The sequence below is a fragment of the Dasypus novemcinctus genome, chromosome 31, assembly GCF_030445035.2.
Source record: "Dasypus novemcinctus isolate mDasNov1 chromosome 31, mDasNov1.1.hap2, whole genome shotgun sequence".
NCBI classification, from domain to species: domain Eukaryota; kingdom Metazoa; phylum Chordata; class Mammalia; order Cingulata; family Dasypodidae; genus Dasypus; species Dasypus novemcinctus.
The window spans coordinates 45,990,463-46,011,899 of record NC_080703.1 but is presented as its reverse complement, the minus strand read 5'-3'; the positions used below and the strand labels follow the sequence as shown (position 1 = coordinate 46,011,899).

The 21,437-nt window shown below is 39.0% G+C and overlaps 1 protein-coding gene across 4 annotated transcripts in view; it reads left to right on the top strand.

The window, feature by feature from the left end:
- Positions 1 to 20,998, top strand: part of LOC101413778 (zinc finger protein 596-like) — a 32,649-nt gene extending 11,651 nt beyond the window's left edge. For 2 of the 4 annotated variants that reach the window (XM_058290753.2, XM_071212893.1), the window contains 5 exons: positions 11,737 to 11,822; positions 13,859 to 13,985; positions 14,737 to 14,814; positions 15,332 to 15,423; positions 15,874 to 20,998. In XM_058290753.2, coding sequence (XP_058146736.1) covers positions 11,790 to 11,822; positions 13,859 to 13,985; positions 14,737 to 14,814; positions 15,332 to 15,423; positions 15,874 to 17,235 — 1,692 coding nt within the window. In that variant the 5' untranslated portion in view covers positions 11,737 to 11,789 and the 3' untranslated portion in view covers positions 17,236 to 20,998. The remainder of the gene's footprint in view (positions 1 to 11,736; positions 11,823 to 13,858; positions 13,986 to 14,736; positions 14,815 to 15,331; positions 15,424 to 15,873) is intronic. The other 2 variants (XM_058290755.1, XM_058290754.1) reach the window with 1 other exon arrangement.
- Positions 20,999 to 21,437: the final 439 nt, after the last annotated feature.

Sequence of the window (21,437 nt, the reverse complement as noted above, 5' to 3'; positions counted from 1 at the left end):
ATAGATAAATGGGACTTCCTCAAAATTAAAGCCTTCTGCTCCTCAAAGGAGTTTGTCATTAAAGTAAAAAGGGAGCCCACACAGTGGGAGAAAATATTTGGCAACCATATATCTGATAAGAAACTTATAACTTGCATATACAAAGAACTCCTATATCTTGAAAATAAAAAGATAAACAACCCATTTAAAAAATGGGAAAAACTCTTAAACAGACACTTCTCCAAAGAAGAAATACAAATGGCTAAAAAGCACATGAAAAAATGTTCCAAATCTCTAGCTATCAGGGAAATGCAAATCAAAACCACAATGAGATACCATCTTACACCCATAAGATTGGCAGCTATGAAAAAAACAGAAGAATACAAGTGCTGGAGAGGATGTGAAGAAAGGGGAACACTCATCCACTGCTGGTGGGAATGCAGAAGGATCCAACCATTCTGGAGGACAGTATGGCGGTTTCTCAAAAAACTAGCCATAGATTTGCCATATGACCCAGCAATACCACTGCTGGGTATATACCCAGCAGAACTGAAAACAAGGACACAAACCGATATATGTACACCAATGTTCATAGCAGCATCATTCACTATTGCCAAAAGTTGGAATCAACCCAAATGCCCATCAACAGATGAGTGGATCAATAAAATGTGGTATATACACACAATGGAATACTACTCGGCTGTAAGAACAAACACACTACAAACACATGTGATAACATGGATGAATCTTGAGAACCTTATGTTGAGTGAAGCAACCCAGACATTGAAGGACAAATACTACATGACCTCAATGATATGAAATAACCAAGCTGCCCTAGATAGCAAGAGACTGAATGATAGGCTTACAGGAAATCGGAGGGTGGAGGAAGGATGTGAGCCGATGTCTGCAGGGGTGGAATTTAAGACGAGATGGTGGTAAGTATGAACACAAAGAAGAGATAAAATGGGGGTAAGGGGTTGCCTTTGTTTGGGGCTTTGCGGGTTTGAGGGTGGCTGGGGATGGGCGGCTGGGTAATATTGCCCAAAAGTGGGGGGAAGGAGGGGTAGCATACGAACACAGGAGAGTGTCGGGTGTTGGTAGAGAGTAAAATGCCAAGAAAATCATATCAAAATATAATAAAGAGGGTTACCTGTTTAGAATGCTCGGAGGGGAGGGTCTGATGCAGGATGGGCTCCTGGGGAATGTCTAAATGCTCATTCTGCCAGAGTGGGTGACACCATGGGGTAGAAACCCAAGTAGTGAGAGTGGGGGTGGACCCACATCCTGGGGAGGACTAATGCCATCAAATAGAGGGAACTGTATCCCTTGAGAGAAAGGGTGGCTCCCAGGGCATTGGGGCAGTTGAGCAAGTTAGGCCCTGAACACTATTCCATCTGTCTCTGGAAGTGGCTCCTCGGGAAACGGAGGTTGGCTGTCACTGTGGGCACCAAGGTGGAAGGGAAAATGGACGTTAAATGTGTGGAACCAAGGTAAATGGGGGGTAAAAGAGGAGTTTCGTGAGAGTACACAAGGATGGATATAAAACATGTAATATTACATCATAACATATAGGAGATGACAGACTGATAATGTAAACCATAATGTAAAACATAGGATAACTAAGAATTTAAAAAACTGTGTATCCTAAAGTATGCACCACAATGTAAGCACAGATGTCACCTTGTTTGAAAGCTATTGTCTCAGACTCTGTATATCATGTTAAGTAAATATGATGTGAATAGGGTGTAAGAGTATCGCTGTGGAAGGGAAAAGGTTTTGTGGTGGATGTGTGGGAGTGCTGTATATTATATATATGCACTGCTGTGGTCTAGGGCTCCTGTGAAGAGAAGTTCAATAATTAGAGGAAAAAAAAGAAAAAAGAAAAAGATAGGATGTAGAATTTTTTCCAAGTCAACACATATTCTTTAACCTTTAAACCCATCGCTATATGCCATTTCCTAGTAAGGGACCCTGACATTATATTGGGCTTCAAATTTCAGGGAGTTCTGGATCTCAGAGTGGTTCAATAATGGCAACGGAGGAATACTGGTATAGGATACCATTGACAGGTGATATATGGCTGACAGGGAGCTGTACAGAACATATGTCCAGGGTGCATGGTAATGTTTGGATATACTCATAGTGGCAACAATTAAAAACCACAGCAGGGGGTTACTGGGTTCCTGGCCAGTGGTGCTCTGTCATGGTCCCTAGGGGAGCAGCGACAGTCTCCCAGGTGCAGCGGCGGGGACTGGGAGGGAGGGAGGGTTCAACAGTGAGCTCCTGACGCTAATGACTATGCTTGTGAGCTGATAAGCCTAAAATAAGAACAAGGCCTAGAGCAGCATTGTACCTGGGAATTTCCTCCTGTCAGCCTTCATGTTACTCAAATGTGGCCAGTCTTGAAGCCAAACTCAGCATGTAAATGCAATGCCTTCCCCCCAGCGTGGGACATGACACCCGGGGATGAGCCTCCCTGGCACCGAGGGACCACTATCAACTACCAACTGATGATGCAACGGGAAAATGACCTTATACAGAAGGTTCAATGCAGATCAGCAGAATATCCCTGTCTACATAAAATAACATGACTTTAAAAGGCTGTTTGACCTAATGTAAGGGGGAAAAGGAAAGGAGAAATGAGTTTGTATGGCTATGAGTCTCTAAAAAAGAGTCTGGAGGCTGTCAGAAGGATTTCCCTTATGCACAACTGAGCAGAGTCTGAGAGACAGATAAAGCAGATACAACCCCCAGGTATTGGTTCCTTTCAGGGCTAGAGAGACCCATGGGAGTTATGGTCATGGCAGATGGGGTTAACTACCAGGTCAGATGGCCCCTCTTTGGAACTGGTGTTTATGTGTGATGAATCTGGACTCAGATGGGATCTCTCTTCATAAGACTTTCATGCTAATGTGCTGGAGTTGCAGTTAGTGTTGGGGTCTAAGATATATTTAGGGGATTTGAATCTCTGGACTGATAATGCGATAGCCAGGTCCTGAGCCTCAACAGACTCCAGCACCTACAATCTGATTTATTGGACTCACCTCACTCAGCTAAGATGGAGTTGAAGAAGGACAACCACCACACCATGGAGCCTAGAGTGATTACAACTGAAAGTGGGAGGATTGCATTCAGCATCCACGTGGAATCTGAGCCTCCTCTTGACATGGAGGTGCAATGGACACAACCAATCCAATGTCCACATAGAAGAGGTGGCATTGGATTGGGAAAAGTTGACATGGTGGCTGATGGGTATGGGGAAAGGCAGGAAGAGATGAGAGGTGGAGGCGTCTTTGGGACATGGAGCTGCCCTGGATGGTGCTTCAGGGGCAATCACTGGACATTGTAAATCCTCACAGGGCCCACTGGATGGAATGGGGGAGAGTATGGGCCATGATGTGGACCATTGACCATGAGGTGCAGAGGTGCCCAAAGATGTACTTACCAAATGCAATGGATGTGTCATGATGATGGGAATGAGTGTTGCTGGGGGGGGGGGGGGGGGGGGAGAGGTGGGGTGGGGGTGTGGGGTTGAATGGGACCTCATATATATATATTTTTTAATGTAATATTATTACAAAGTCAATTAAAAAAAAATACCTCTTTTCCCCTCCCCTTAGGGCCCACAGTGACAGTCAATCTTCATTGCTTGAAGAGCCATGTTCAGAGATACTTACAACAGCATTGAGGGCTTGACATGTTCAACTGCCCTAATGCATTGGGAGCCAGCATTTCTCTTGAGAGATACAATTCTCTCTATTTGAGAACATCAGTCCTTCCCAGGATGTGGGTATACCTTCACTCTCATTATATAGGTCTCTATCCAATGATATAACCCACTATGGCAAAATGAGCACTCACACACTCCCTAGGAGCCTGTCCTGCATCAGATTATCTCCTTTAAGCATCTTAAACTGGTAACCTTCCTTATTATATTTTTGAAAAGGTTTTCTCAGCCTTATACTTTCAATGAACACCTGACAATCTCCTATGTTCATATGTTGCCCCACCCTTCCCCCAATTTCTTGGGCAATATTATGCATCCTCCCATTCCAAGCCTCCCTCAAGCCCACAAAGCCCCACCCAGAGGTAACCCTATTCCCCCATTTTAAATATTTATGATTTTTCATTCTCTTGAAAGATTATCCCTTTCACTAATATGTAGTTTCCATCTTTGTCTCTCATAATCGTTTCATATTTAAAGTCTATTTTGTCTGATATTAATATAGCTGCTCCTGCCTTTTTTTGGTTATTGTTTGCTTGTAAGATTGTTTTCCAGCCATTCACTTTCAACCTCCTTGAATGCCTGGGTCTAAGATGTGTTTCTTGTAGACAGCATATACATGGGTCATATTTCCTTATCCAATCTTCCAGTCTGAATCTTTTGACAGGTGAGTTTAATCCATTGACATTCAGTGTTATTATTTTCAAGGAATTTTTGATGTTAGCCATATTTTCTTTGAACTTGTGTTTGTCATATTTTTTTGTTTTGTTTTTCCTGCTCTTTTTGTCTTTTTTGTTGCTCTTACACTCTCCTCCAACTCTGCCTCTCCTGTTTTTTCCTTTCTTCCTATAGAACTCCCTTTAGTATTTCTCGAAGGGCCGGGTTCTTGTTGGCATACTCTTTCAGTTTCTGTTTATCTGTGAATATTTTGAACTCTCCATCATTTTTGAATGCTAGCTTAGCTGGGTAGAGTATCCTTGGTTTGAAGCTATTTTCTTTTAGTACCTTGACTATATCATATGACTGCCTTTTTGCCTCCATGGTTTCAGGTGAGAAATCAGTACTTAATTGTATGGAGCCTCCCTTGTTTGTGATGGTTCTTTTTTCTCTTGCTGCTTTTAGAATTTTCTCTTTGTCTTGAACATAGGATAATTTGACAAGTATATGTCTTAGGTTAGGCCTGTTGGGAATTGTGGTGTTTGGGCTGTGTTATGCTTCCTGGACATGTACACCAATCTCCCTCAGTAGATTTGGGAAGTTTCACCCATTATTTCTGCCAACACCCCTTCTGACCCCTTTCCCTTCTCTTCTTCTGTGATGCCTATAATACGTATGTTTTTGTTTTTCACATTGTCATCCAGGTCCCTAAATCCCAGCTGGATTTTTTCTCTTTTTATCGCTCAATTCTACTAACTGTTTGATTTCAAATGTACTGTCTTTCACGCTGCTATTTCTCTCCTCTGCCTCTTCTAATCTGCTGCTATTTGCTTAGAGTGTATTTTTGATTCTTTCAACTGTGATGTTCATCACCATCATATCTTATCTTTTTTCGTATTTCTGCTATTTCCTTTCCAAGTGTTTTCTTCATATTGTTAATCTCTTCCTCTTCTTCATTTAGTTGGTCTCTGATATATCTTTTCAGATCTTTATTTACTTGTCCAATGTTCTGCTCCCCTTCCTGGTTTTTTTTTGTTCATTGGATTCGGCCATGTTTTCCTGATTATTGGTATGGTTTGTAGTTTTTGTTGCTGTCTGGTCATCATTTTATCTTGACAGGTTTAATCAGTTCCTTAGCTTCTTTGTCTAGTCTTGGGGATCAATTAGTTGTTGTTCATGCATAGGTGTTATGACTTCTCTTTGTCGTTTTGCTCTTCTTACTATATTTTCTTATTGCTGCCTAAGTTCACTTTGAAGGAAAATATTACAGCTAGGAAAACAAAATGAATAAGAAAAGAAAATGTATAAAGTAGTATTGGTAATAAAGAGCAACAATGTGAGATCTTGGAGAATGTACAGTAGACTCATGTAAGTTGTGTAGAGTTATAACAGTAAGTAGAATACCTATAATGAGACAGTCAGCCAAATATGGGAAGGAATATATTATGAATTAAAAGGCCAGTGTTTTCATGAGAGAGGGAAATAGAAAAGAAAGACAATAATATCAAGAGTGGATAAAAGACAGAAAACAGAACAAAGGTATTAGAAATAAAAGGTCAGACCATTTGGGGGCCAATGAAAGGGAGGTGGAATATAAGAGAAACAGTAGATGATGGAGGATAGCAAGATGTGGGAGCGAGGGGATAGTGTAGGTGGCCAAAATCAATACACACTGAAAAGAGGAAATGGAGGATGAGGAAACAGAGCAAATGTGAAGTGCTCTCTACAGCACCTATTATATAAAAAAATAAAAGAAGAAAGGAGAAAAAGAGAGAAAAGAAAAAAAGAGAAGAGTAAAAGGGGGAGCAAAGAAAAGGGAAGGAAATACGCAAGAAAATGAAAAAGAGAAAAAAAACTAAATAAATGAAAAAGAACCTTGGGGGCTTAAATGGGAGAAACACCAGGAGAGAATGCAATATTAGCAACCATGACAAAAAAAAAAAAAAAAAGAACCAACGTTTCAAGCTAGGAATCCTCTTTGCAGTTAAATAAAACACTTAGGGATCTAATCTTCCCCTTTATCCCTTCCTCACTTCTCTGTCTCCCAGGGCTGCAGGAAAGCTGCCTGAGAGGTCTGGTAGAGACACAAGTGGGCCATTGTTGAACCAACTCAACACAGAAGACTATGACTCTTTATTTCCAGTGTGAGAGCACCTGCACCTCACCAGAAACTCCCAACATGCAATTGGAAGCTTGGATAACACCTCCTATAGTCCCTCCCCCTTCAGTGTGCTAGGGAAGGTCTAATTGATTTTCTGACTCCACCTTGTCACAGACCAAGTTTCCTATCCCAGGACGTTTAGGTAAATTGGGGTCCTCAGCAGATTCACCTCTCCTTTCTTCCCAGACTCTCCCCAGGTCAGCTGGTACACTCCTCCAATCTCAAGGACAGAAAAAAGAACAACAACAAAAAAATGCAGAGGGTTAGGGTAATCAAGGGCCTCAGGTGGATTTCAGGGCATGGTGGATTCAGGAATGGGAAGTCCATGATATTGCAGACTCAAGGTGTGTGAGTCTCTGGAGTGTGGTCAACCAGGGTTTAGAGAATACAGACCTGGGAACCACTCATCTGGTTACCACAGGGATTGGCAACACTGCAGCACAACAGAGTTTTCAGGGATTGTCGCAGCCAGGTGCCAACCCTAAGGGGAGGGGTCCCACCCACAACTTCTGACCTTCATGTCAGAAACCCAAAATTCCACCTCCCACAAGAATCTCTTCTGTCACTGTCTCACCAAATGAACATCCAGACACCTCCTGCCTTGCAAGCCCCTGAAACAGCCTTCTCATGGTTTGGGGAACACCTCAGCACAGCAAAGACTTTAGGAATTGCCACAGCCAGGCTGCCAGCCCTAGGGGGAAGGGTCCCACCCACAACTTCTGACCTCCATGTAAGAGACCCAAAATTCTACCTCTTGCAAGAAACTCTTCTGTCACTGTCTCACCAAATCAACATCCAGACACCTCCTGCCCTGCAAGCACCCGAAACAGCCTTGTCCAGCAGGACTCCGACACTATTCAGCCACTTCTTTGCAGGAGAGATTATGAGGTGCACTCACTCAGATGCCATCTTGCCCCACCCACAGCCCTCTGTTAACTTGAAGTGGAATGAACATCACCATCCCAGAATCCTCAGGATTGGGGAATGAACTATGGACTAAAGTAGACTTACTGGTTTCTGCTTAGACCTATTGTGATCCTAGCAGTGGAAGGAATTATACCATTGATGTGGAGGCAGTGGCCACTGGAGGTTCTGAGGGATGGGAGAGGGAAAACAGGAGTAATAAAGGGGCATTTTTGAAACTTGGGAATTGTCCTGAATGACTTTGTAATGACAGAGCAAGCTAGTGTATATCTTGCCATAACCTACAGAATTGTGTGGGTGAGAGTGTAAATAAACTAGAATGTAAACTTTAATTCATGCGTATTGGCAGTGCTACAAAATGTGTTCCTCAATTGCAGTGAATGTACCACATTAATGAAGGACTTGCTAATGTGGGAAGATGTGGGATGTGTGGGGATTAGGGCATATGGGAATCACCCATTTTTTTATGTAATGTTTATGTAATCAAAATATCTGAAAAAAAAATTAGGTGCAATATGTTGGCATTTTGGGGACACTGGAATTGTTCTAAATGATGTTTCAGTGATGGATACAGGCCATTATATAACTGTGATAACTTACAAAAATGCATGGGAAAAAGTTTAAACTATAATGTAAACTATAATCCACACTTAGTGACAATATTCCAATATGTGTTCATCAATTGCAACAAATGTACCACACTAATGAAGGATGCTGTTATTGTCGGAAATTGCGGGAGAGGAGGGAGTGGAGCATATGGGAATCTCCTACTTTTTTTTAAGATTTATTTTTAATTTTATTTCTCTCCCCTTCCCCCACCCCAGTTGTCTGCTCTCTGTATCCATTTCTTTGTGTTCTTCTGTGTCTGTTTGTATTCTTGTCAGTGGCACCAGGAATCTTTGTCTCTTTTTGCTGTATCGTCTTGCTGTGTCAGCTCTCTGTGTGTGTGGTGCCACTCCTGGGTAGGCTGCACTTTTTTTCACATGGCATGGCTCTCCTTACAGGGTGCACTCATTGTGCATGGGGCTCCCTTTCACTGGGGACATCCCTGCATGGCACGGCACCCCTTGCGCACATCAGCACTGTGTGCGGGCCAGCCCACCACATGGGTCAGGAGGCCCTGGGTTTGAACCCTGGACCTCCCATGTGGTAGGTAGACACTCTATCAGTTGAGCCAAATCTGCTTCCCTCTCCTACATTTTTTATGTAACATTTATATGATCTAAGTATCTTTTACAAAATTAAAAATTAAAAAAAATATTCTCATGAAACATATGCTGAAATATGCATGTTTGGAATACATCTGGCAGTAAATATTACATAAGTTGGGAGATAATGTTTGGGAAGTATGTTTGAAGCAGACAAGTTAAGGAATCAATAGACAGATCTGGAACCTGGCAGAAAAACCACCACCATTTAACATGAGGAAATTGGTACTCCCAAGATGGCTGCTGGAAAAACGTGCAAGAATCCCATTCTGAACGAGATTTCCTTTGAAATCTGAATATCCAGGAGAATCCCTGGATATTCTCCAGGGACCTTATCATAGGTCCCTCCTGGGGGATTGATTGGTGGGGGAGTCAGTCAAAACAGCAAACAGCTGGGACTAACCCTGTCATTAGCAAAAGGGTGTGATAATGTTTCTAAATGGAAGTGCAAAGGCCAACTGACCCTCTCTTACCTTTTGACCCCTGTTCTTGCCTTCTGCCCACTGTTCTGGTCTTCTTCACCCCTCACCTAGATCAATACACAAGTAAACCTGGGAATTTATAATCTGTAATGGGGAATTGTAGTCTGTCAACCCTCTTTATCACTCTCCAGCCCCTTCCTCTTTATTGGGCTCCATGATCTGTTATTTTCTCCCATTTCTCTTCTGACCATTCCCCAATAAGTTACTAGCCTAACTAACCCAGTTTTCTCTTGAAATTAATTTCTTATAGCTTAGCCAAGAACATAGAGAAAATCTGACGGGTTCAGTGAAAAGGAGATTTCCTTGAACAGGTTTGCTGTTCATGTACGTAACTAACAAACTCTATGAAGAAGAAGTTTTGACAACAGTGAAGATCTGAATACTGAAATGAGAGGTGACATTCCATGTAATACCTAGGTGTGTTGTTATGTAACCCTTAAGATACTCAAAATTGGGATACAGGAAGAAAAAATTCAAACTCTAGCTGTGTCTTTCAGTGGTTATATAAATTTGTCATTTTACTTCACCTCTCTGAACCTTAATATAGGACATTTGTTAAAGGAGCAAATTAGCCTTTATCAGTTTGGGTACTGAGAAGATTAAATTTTTAAGATATGTAATTCTCCAAACATGTTGAATATAAGCACTTTCTTCCTGGAATGGAGATACAAATGATTAAGTTAATCTTGGTTCTGATCAACCTCATAATAATTATATATATATATATATATATATATATAAAATTTTCTTTTTTTCTTTTAATAACACATATTAAGTTTCTTACTTGATTTCCAAATATATTTGTCTGGGATGTAGAACTCAGTGTTGAGTGGGCTGCATTATACATATGGAAGAATAAAGATGTTTTAGGACAAATGTATCCAGAAGGTCAGGTTCATGGTAGAGCAGAGAGGGAAAATCCAAAAATCAGAAATGCATTTGAGAGAACCAATGCTATCACAAAAAAACCCAGTAATATTTATAATGAGAGATTCCAGTCTGCTCCCTCTTATGGTGAGGACCCAATTCCAGATGTGATTTTGGTAAGGGATACCTATGTTTTAGAATAAAAAATGAATTGAAAGTCTCCAGTGAACCAGACAGCATGTGTTGCAATTTTGTTGAGGCTCAGGGCCCAACTGTCACATGGACAGTCCAGAGAGTCAAGTCTCCTGAGCATACACTAACCCCAGCACCTACCACAGGTTCAGTAAGTGACAGAAGAGGCATGTGGAAAGAGGCCACATCTGAGCCCAACTCCATCACAGGAGCATAAGTTCCAAAGTAGGACCCACTGACAAGGCACTGAACATGATCTGTCATGACTGTAGAACCTGGGTGTCTCTGTAGCTCTCAGGAGCACCACTATTTGGAGTTGTATCTACTTTGGCTTTCTCTGAGATCCTGCTGAGATGTGCATAAATGTGATCCTCTGATGACCCTCTGACTCATTTCAAAGTCCCTTAACCATATAAACTCATTTGTCTTCACCATTTCCCTCTTTTAATCAAGTCTTTTTCTAGTTGCATCACCAGCTGGTGTTTGGTAGTAATCACTTGGCATTAGGGAGGCCCATCCTGGGAGTCATGTCCCATGCTGGGGGAAGGTAATGCATTTACATGCTGATTTTGACCTCAGCAAAGTTGTAACACCTGCTCTCTGGTTCATTGGACTTACCCAGGTCAGCTAACAGGGAGATGAGAATGGTCAACCAGCACACCAGGGAACTGAGAGTGTCTACAACTACAAGCAGGAGAATCCCTTCCAACAACCATGTGGGATCTAAGCACCCTCTTGATTTAGAGATGGAGTGGACATCAGGATGGAAGAATAAAATATGGGTTAGAGTGTACTTACTATATTGTACTATAGAATTGTGACTCTAGCAATGAAAGAAACTATCATTGATATGGTGACATTGGCTATGGGAGTTGGTAAGGGCAGGGAGAGGGAAGAAGAGGTGTGATAAGGGAACATTTTCAGGACTTGGAGTTGTGCTGAATGATATTACAAGGACAGATGCAGGACATTATGTATCCTGCCATAACCCACTGAATGGACTGAGAGAGTGTAAACTACAATTAAATAACCCATGCTGTTTAGCGGTGTTTCAAAGTAGATTCATCAAATGCAATGAATGTGTCACACTGATGAAAAAGGTTGTTGATATTGGTGGAATGTGAGTAGTGGGGAGTGGGAGTATTTAGGAACCTCATATTTTTACTGTAACCTTTTATGTGATCTAAATATCTTTATAAAAAGCTGTTACAAACAAAAAAGGAGTACAACTGGTATTATATTTTCAAAAAAAGTCTCTGAACATCAAGGGCTAATTAATACATGCAATTCATGGATTTTTATCTTTTTATCTATAATATGAAGATAATCATATCTTTAGTAGCCAGAGAAGACAAGATCTCCAACATCTTGACCTTGGGAAAGGAGCGTCCTTCCTTATTTCTTTTGAGCATACCGTATGTTCCATTTCATTTGGGCAGGAGATACTCCTAGATGAGAGTTTTGGCATTCATAATGGGGGGGGGGGGCCCTAGTAAATTGTGGTCAAGACTTGAATCTTAAGACTTCTTTCTGCATTCTCAGCTTTGTTTTCCTTCTGCTTATCTGGTTGCAAGTGAAAATCCAGAGGAAGATAGATGCCAGCCAAGGTTTTGGCAATGCAATCACATGTGAGTAGGTAATTCTTTTTTGCACCTCTGTTGCCAGCAGATGGGAAGATTTCTCCTATTGGTGTGAATATTCCAAGTGTATTCAGAAGTTATTCAAGGATCTTATCTTAAGTTTATATATGACTCTTTATTAATTATGGTAAGTTAGGTATGGATCTATGAGTAATCTTCCAAGGTAATTAGAAGAGTTGGTTAAAGCTACCATTAAGGCTGTGTATTCTCTGAGAAGATTACGGTTTTCTTTTTCTCACTCATGCATGGCCTCAATGAATAAATAATGAAGTCATGGATCATGTTAGTGCTTGAGATTGGCCTGGCCATATGATGAATAATGGTGACAGAGGTGAGTAAGAAGAGGTGTTTACAGTCAGAAGGGATGCTGAATTTTCAGCTGTGCATGCAGTCAGCTAAACATTACAGGTACTAGGGTGTAGGGGTAGATATATTAGTCAGAAGCACATGAGAAGTTTTGTAAATTAAATGAAATTAGAAATAATGTATTTGTTTCCTTCAATTTTAATTTTCTTAAACTTTCAATGGAATATATTTGTACATTTTGAAATATTTTCAAAAAAGATTTATTAAATCCCCCTCATTGTTCGCACACACTGTCTGTTCTCTGTGTCTCTTCATTGCATGCTCATCTGTTATTTAAAAGGGACCAGGAACTGAACCCAGGACCTCCCATGTGGGAGGGAGGCAACCGATGACTTGAGCCAACTCTTCTGCTGGTTGTGTCTCTCACTGTGTTTCCTATTTGTGTCTCTTCTTTGCATCATCTTGTTGCATCAGATTGCCATGCCAGGCCATCATATTGTCTCTTCATTGCATCATCTTGTGTCAGCACACTCTGCCAGCCCATAATGACAGCTTGTTGTCTTGCTCATCTTCTTTAGGGGGACACCAGGAACCAAACACAGGGCCTCCCATATTGTAGGCAGGAACCCAACGATTTGAGACACATACACTTTTCTTGAAATAATTTTTTAAAAACTACAATTTTCCTTACCACTCTTGCTCAAATTTCCCAACTTCAATTTTCTAAATTAAATTTATTCAAATTTTATAAATGGGTGTCATTATAGAATTATTTTTTTCTTCATTGTGGCTGTGGTTTCAGAAGCTGTATAATAGAATACAATTTATGTTTCAGTGAAAATTTTTAAAGCAATGAACAGGAAATGTTTTAATCTTAGATGACATGAAGATAAAAGTGAGACAATGAAGCTGGTCTTTGTACACCCCAGAAAGTTGAGATTCAGAGGTCTCCAACTACAGGACTAATCAGTCTAAGGCCATGTATCAGTACACTCTCTCAGGTGTCCCTGTCTTGTGACACTGAACCATCTGTATTTATACATTACCATGTATACCTGAGCTATGTAGCACTGAGGAAATCAGGACTTACTGATTTGAAACTTATTTAGTTTTGCAGAATTCTGGTTATGTTTTCAAGGATCCCTGCCATTTTAATGAATAATAGACCTGTGAAGTGAATTTAGATAGAAAGCAATTGATACATTAACTTGCATTTGCCAAAATGCATAACGTATTCTTAAATGATTTTATAAATGAGAGGAAAGTGAGCTCATCTATACAGGGGAGTAACCTAACCATATCCATTTTTTAAAATGATACATATAATCAATATTGCTTGCCTTATAATATCTGTAAATTTACTTAAAATTGTTGACAAATATTGATTTAGTTATTAATACTCAAAGGAAAACTGAACAATTAGCAGAAAGAGGCATAATGACAAATTTATTGAAAAATTTCCAGATGTATGTCATACCCTATATCATGTGATTTTCTTTTACAATGGGGTATTGTGGGTTCAAAGTATATATGTGCCTGTGAGTGCATCTGAAAGGCAAGTGGAAGTTCAGCATTGATAATGATGTTTCTGGAACCCCAACCTCTTTTGAGTTTTATATACACAGTTTCTGCTTCTTTAGTGCTGTTATTTTTTACATCTCACTCAAGACATTGGTAAGGATAGCCCTGTGTGAACACAAATTTCTGCGATTTTTTAGACATTAGTGACCTTCAAGGATGTGACAGTAGACTTCACCCAGGAAGAGTGGGACCTGTTAGACACAACCCAAAGAAAGCTGTTCAGAGAAGTGATGCTGGAGAATATCAATAACCTGGTCTCAGTAGGTGAGACTGAAAATTTATCTACCACCTATATCTATCTTTTTTCTATTTAACATCTATCTAATCTACCTATATATTCATCATAAATCATCTTTCATTTTTTAATTCAGATATCTAAATCAGCTTCTCCAAATTGTATAATCTTTCTTACATTATGTTTTTATATTTTATAATTTTAATACATTTATGTTGTGCTAACAATCCCTAAATGAATTTCTTTCTTCATTTTTTATTTACAGCGAGTTCACCCCAATAGAATTTAATCATCTTGACCACAATTTAATGTCTTTCTTGAATTTCAATTTCCAACAATCAGGGCTGTGCTGAAATAAGTATTCTCCTCCAAGTGCTATGCTGAGGCTTCAGAACACAGTAGTAGAAACATTGCATATAATTTTTCCTTATAGAATTAGATCATTTCTGGGGAATTTATGTTAATTGGATTGTTTTTTAACATAATATTCAATCACTTTGAAAACATAGACTTCTCACCATTTAGAATATAGACAATTCTGCAGTCTCTCTTTTTACTAGTACATGGGTAACAACAAACAGTGGTCCTCATTGAAATGGGCAAAAGGTCAGGAGTTACAATTTCTTTTGAAATATTGTCACTGATATTAAGTTCAAGTTATTGCTACATTGCTGACCATCAGTGCTTACCCTATTCTTTGGTAACTTGTGATGTACATCACGATCATGCCCTGTTACTGTCATAATTCAAAATCCAGTAACTTATTTTCCATACAAACAGGATATCAAGTCTGCAAAAGGGATGTGCTTTCCCAGGTGGAACAGGAAGAAGTGTCAAGAGAAGGAGTAGTTTGTCCAGGTGAGCTGTGAAGACCTCTGCATTAGAAGAGGGGTCTCATGATAAAGTATGTGCTTGAATATTTTAACTTCAGGATTCCTTAAGTGTGTAATGATTTCTTCAGTTTTCTTTGTATGAGTTATGATTTCTAAAATGTACCTCAAGGTATGGGGAAATTTTAGTGACATGTGTTTGTTCCATACCTTTCTCAAGCTTTATTGAGTGTCATTGGCATTGGGAAAGGGATATTCATTTGTTATTGTAATTAAACTCTCACATAATAATCCTTTTCCTGTTCCTATCCTTGGAAGATATTTTCCTCTTTTTTACCTCACTGACATCCCAGGTTTTTTCTCACATTCCATGTCTCAAAATCCTTTCTGACTGTGATGTCCTAGAATTATTTATGACTTTGATATTCTTTCCCAGTTAATTGTGAATGTGGGAAACATACTGAAAAGGATAATTGGAACTTTTAAAATTTTTCTTCCCCTGATACTATTCTAAAATTTTATTCTGCTTTTTGCAATCACTACAGGGAGGAAATGTGCCTTTAAAACATGGAAAATGATAGAAATGGTATTCAATAAACCTACCTATAGGAAAGACACTTCTAAAATCATGTCATTGGTAAGTTCAATTTTGTAAACCCCAGTGTTCTAAATAGATACCAAAGAATGGAATAAATTAGGAATTCAGTAAATCATGAAATTATAATTAATGTTAGAATTAAGTGCTAATCCAGCAAAAATTTGTGATAGTTTCAATTTTCAGTAAAAACCTAAACAGAAACTCTAACTTGAGTTCACCTAAAAATCAAATTGCATAAGCAGGTTTTATGAATGTAATCTTTAAAACATCATGAAGTTCAAAATTGATCAGATAACTCTGCAATTAAATTTTTATAATAGAGAAAATCTGTGTGTATGGATTAGAATACTTTTTATATGAAACCAACATGGCAGATATTTTAATTGGAGACTACCACTTGTGGATTAGTCTAGGTTTCCTATATAGGGGAATGCAGGAATTCATTGAAATGTTCAGAAGTTTTACAGTCTCTCATCTGATTCCCCACAGCACAGATCTCACACCCAGAAGAATTCCTTTAAATGTATTTCTTTGCAAGAAGATTCCCCTCTCACATCCATAGTCAACCAATATGCATTGATTCACTTAACAAAGAAATCCTATTTCAGGAAACCACCTCCAGCAGTCCTCAGTGACTACTCATATTTTAAACAACATAAGTATCTTCACCATACAAGTCAATCATATGAATACTACCAAAATGATGAAAATTGTATCCAATGCTCTGAAGTCATGCAATACAATGTAACTCCCATTGGAGAGAAAACCCATGAATGTCACCTAGGTGGGAAAGCCTTCACTACATCCTCTTCCCTTAAACATCATGAGAGATGTCACACTGGAGAAAAACTGCAAAAATGTCATCTGTGTGGGAAAACCTATAGTCATTATATTTCCCTTAAATATCATGAGAGAACTCACACTAGAGAAAAACCCCATGAATGTCATCTTTGTGGGAAAGCCTTCCTTCAAAAATCTGACCTAAAACGACATGAAAGAATTCACACTGGAGAGAAACCCCATGAATGTCCTCTTTGTGGGAAAGCCTTCCTTCGAAAATCTGCCCTAAAACGACATGGAAGAAATCACACTGGAGAGAAACCCCATGAATGTCATCTTTGTGGGAAAGCCTTCATGCAACAAACTAACCTGAAACTACATGAAAGAACTCACACTGGAGAGAAACCCTATAAATGTCATTTTTGTGGGAAAGGCTTCATTCAACTATCTAACCTAAAACGACATGAAATAACTCACACTGGAGAGAAGCCCCATGAATGTCTTGTGTGTGGGAAAGCTTTCAGTCATCATAGGTCTCTTCAACAACATGAAAGAACTCACACTGGGGAGAAACCCCATGAGTGTCATCATTGTGGGAAAGCCTTCCAGCGAAAATCTACCCTAACACGACATGAAAGAACTCACACTGGAGAGAAACCCCATGAGTGTCATCTTTGTGGGAAAGCCTTCCCTCGAAAATTTTCCCTAAAACAACATGAAAGAACTCACACTGGAGAGAAACCCCATGAATGTAATTTTTGTGGGAAAGCCTTCGTTCAACTATCTAGCCTGAAACAACATGAAAGAATTCACACTGGAGAGAAACCCCATGAATGTCAGTTTTGTGGGAAAGCTTTCATTCAACCATCTAGCCTGAAACAACATGAAAGAATTCACACTGGAGAGAAACCCCATGAATGTCAGTTTTGTGGGAAAGCCTTCATTCAACTATCTAACCTAAAACAACATGAAATAACTCACACTGGAGAGAAACCCCATGAATGTCTTGTATGTGGGAAAGCTTTCAGACATCATAGGTCTCTTCAACAACATGAGAGAACTCAACACTAGGGAGAAACCCCGTGAGTGTCATCTTTGTGGGAAAGCCTTCAGGGTGTATAGTAATCTTCAAAAATATATGAGAACACACACAGGAGAAAAACCCCATGAATGTCATCTTTGTGGGAAAGCTGTCCTTCTAAAATCTACCCTAAAATGACATGAAAGAACTCCAGAGACTCACACAACTTGAGTCTGCAATATCAGACTTCCCATTCCTGAATCCTCCATAATTTGAGATCCATCTGAGGTCCTTGATTACCCTATCCCTCGGCGTTAGTGTTGTTTTTTTGTTTGTTTCTCTCTCTCCTTCAACTTGGAGGACTGTACCAGCTGACTTGGGGATAGTCTAGGAAGAAAGAAGAGGTGAATCTGCTGAGAAAGCCCAATGTACCTAAACGTCCAGGCATAGGAAACTTGGTCTTTGAGTAAGTGGAGTCAGAAAATCAATTAGACCTCTCCTAGCACACCTAAGGGGGAGGGACTGTAGAAGGTGCTATCCAAGCTTTCAGTAGCATATTTGGGGTTTCTGGTGAGGTATAGGTTATCTCATGCTCAAAATAAAGAGTCATAGTCTTCTGTTTTGAGTTGGTTCAACAAGGGCCTACTTGAATGTACTACCGGACTTCTCAGGCAGCTTTCCTGCTGCCCTGGGAGAGAGAGAAGTGAGGAAAGGAGAAAGGGGAAGGTCAGATCCCTAAGTGTATTATTTAACTGCAAAGAGGATTCCTAGCTTGAAACTTTTTTTTTTTACTTGGTTGGTAATATTGCATTGTCTCCTGGTCTTTTCTCCCATTTTATACCCCAAAGTCCTTTTTCATTTATTTAGGTTTTTTTCTCTTTCTCTTTTTCTTGCTTGTTTCCACCCCTTTTTGACCCCCCCTTTTCTCTTTGTTTTTTTTTCTTTTCTCTTTCTTCTTTCTTATTTTCTTTTCTTTATATAATAGGTGATGCAGGGAGCACTTTACATTGACTGTGTTTCCTCATACTCCGTTTCCTCTTTTCTGTGTGTATTGACGTTGGTGACCTACACTATCCCCTCTCCCCCACATCTTGCTATCCTCCATCATCTACTGTTTCTCTTACATTCCATCTCCCTTTCTTTGGCCCCCAAATTGTCTGACTTTTTATTTCTAATAACTTTGTTCTGTTTTCTGTCTTTTATCCACTCGTGATATTATTGTCTTTCTTTTCTCTTTCCCTCTCTCATGAAAACACTGGCCTTTTAATTCATACTGTATTCTTTCCCATATTCAGTCGACTATCTCATTATAGGTACTCTACTTACTGCTATAACTCTACACAACTTACATGAGTCTAATATCCATTCTCCTAGATCTCACATTGTTGCTCTGTTAACATTTATTACCAATACTACTTTATACATTTTCTTTTCTTACTCATTTTGCTTTCCCAGGCCCTAATATTTTACTTCAAAGTGAACTTAGCCAGCAACAAGAAAATAGAGTAAGAAGAATAAAGTGACAAAGAAAAGACATAACACACACAAACAATAAGTAATTAATTCCTAAGACTAGACAAAGAAGCTAAGGAACTGATTAAACCCGTCAAGATAAAATGATGACCAGACAGGAACAAAAAACTACAAACCCAACCAATAATCAGGAAAACATGGCCAAATCCAATGAACAAATGAAAAACCAGGAAGGGGAGCAGAACATTGGACAAGTAATTAAGGATCTCAAAAGATATATTAGACACCAACTTACTGAAGTAAAGGAAGAGATAATATGAAGAAAACACTTGGAAAGGAAATTGCAGACATACGCAGAAAGATAACAGATATGATGGTGATGAACATCACTGTTCAAGGAATCAAAAATACACTCTAAGCAAATAGCAGCAGATTAGAAGAGGCAGAGAAGAGAAATAGCAACGTGAAAGACAGTACATTTGAAATCAAACAGATAGTAGAATTGATCGATAAAAAGATAGAGAAAATCCAGCTGGGACTTAGGGGCCTGGATGACAATTGAAAATACACAAACATACATATTATAGGCATCCCAGAAGAAGAAGAGAAGGAAAAGGGGACAGAAAGGGTGTTGTAGGAAATAATGACTGAAAACTTCCTAAATCTACTGAGAGAGTTGGATGTACATGTCCAGGAAGCACAATACAGCCCAAACACCATAAAATCCAACAGGCCAACCCCAAAATATACTTGTCAAATTATCCAATGCTAAAGAAAAATAGAAAATTCTAAAAGGAGCAAGAGAAAAGAGAACCATCACATACAAGGGAGGCCCCATAAGATTAAGTGCTGATTTCTCTCCTGAAACCATGGAGGCAAGAAAACAGTGGTATGATATAGTCAAGGTATTAAAGGAAAAACATGTCCAACCAAGAATACCCAGCTGGGCTGGCATTCAAAAATAATGGAGAGTTTAAATTATTCACAGATAAACAGAAATTAAAAGAATATGCCAACAAGAACCCTGCCATTCAAGAAATACTAAAGGTAGTTCACAGGAAGAGAGAAAAAAAAGGAGAGACAGAATTGGAGGAGAGTGTAAGAACAACAAAAAAAGACAAAAAGAGAAGGAAAAAAACAAAACAAAATATAACAAACACAAGTCCAATCAAAATATGGCTAATATCAATAACTTCTTGAAAGGAATAACACTGAATGTCAATGGATTAAACTCACCTTCCGACTAGAAGATTGGATAAGGAAATATGACCCATCTATATTCTGTCTACAGGAAACACATCTTAGACCCAGGGATTCAAGGAGGTTGAAAGTGAATGGCTGCAAAACAATCTTACAAGCACACAATAACCAAAATAAGGCTGAGTAGCTATATTAATATCAGAGAAATAGACTTTAAATGCAAAAAAAAATTGTGAGAGACAAAGATGGATACTACATATTAGTGAAAGTGATAATCTTTCAAGAAGAATGAGCAATCATTAAATATTTATGCTCCTGACAAAGGTGCCTCCAAATACGTGAGACAAACACTGGAAAAGCTAAGTGAAAGAATAGAAGCCTCTACAATTATACTGGGAGACTTTAATTCTCCACTATCAACTTTGGACAGAACATCTCAAAAGAGAATCAATAAAGAAACAAAAACTTTGAACACTATATTAGAGGAGGTGGACCTAATAGAGATGTACAGATCATTACACTGGAATACTGCAGGATATACATTTTTCTCAAGTGCACATGGATCATTCTCCAAGATAGACCATATGCTAGTCCACAAAGAATTGTTCAATGCATTCAGAAAGATCAAAATTGTACAAAATAATATCTCTGACCACAGTGGAGTGAAACTGGAAATCTGCAAAGGCCAGAGGCCCAGAGTTCACACCAAGATATGGAAATTAAACAGCACACTCTTAGAGAAAGAGTGGGTCAAAAAGGAAATCTCAAAAGAAACTAATAACTACCTTGAAACTAATGAAAATGATAACACAATATACCAAAACTTATGGGCTGCACCAAAAGAAGTACTGAGAGGGAAATTTACAGCCATAAATTCATACATCAAAAAAGAAGAAACAGCAAAAATTGAAGAAATAACTGCACATTTGGAGGAATTAGTTAAAAAAACAACAAAGTAACCCCACAGGAAGAAGAAAGAAAGAACAAAGACAAGAGCAGAACTAAATGAAACAGAATATAAGAAAGCACTTGAAAAGATAAACAAAACCAAGAGCTGATTCTTTGAGAAGGTCAATAAAATGGATAAACCCTTAGCGAGACTCATAAAGAAAAGAAGAGAGAAGATGCAAAAACACAAAATGAGAAATGAGAAAGGAGATATCACCACTGAACCCACAGAAATAAAGACTATCTTAAGAACATCCTTTGAAAAACTATATTCCAACAAAAATGACAATTCAGAGGGAATGGATAAATTCCTATAAACACAGAAATAGCCTATATTGATGAAAGAAGAGATTGATGATCTCAACAAACGAATCACAAGTCAAGAAATAGAATCGGTCATTAAAAAATTCCCAACTAAGAAGAGCCCTGGGCCAGATGGCTTCACAGATGAATTTTACAAAACATTCCAGGAAGAACTAACACCAATCTTGCTGAAACTTGCAAAAAATCAAAACAGAAGGAACATTACCTAACTCATTCATTCTATGATGCCAACATCACCGTAGTACCAAAGCCAAACAAAGATACTACAAAAAGAAAATTACAGATGTGTTTCTCTAATGAACCTAGA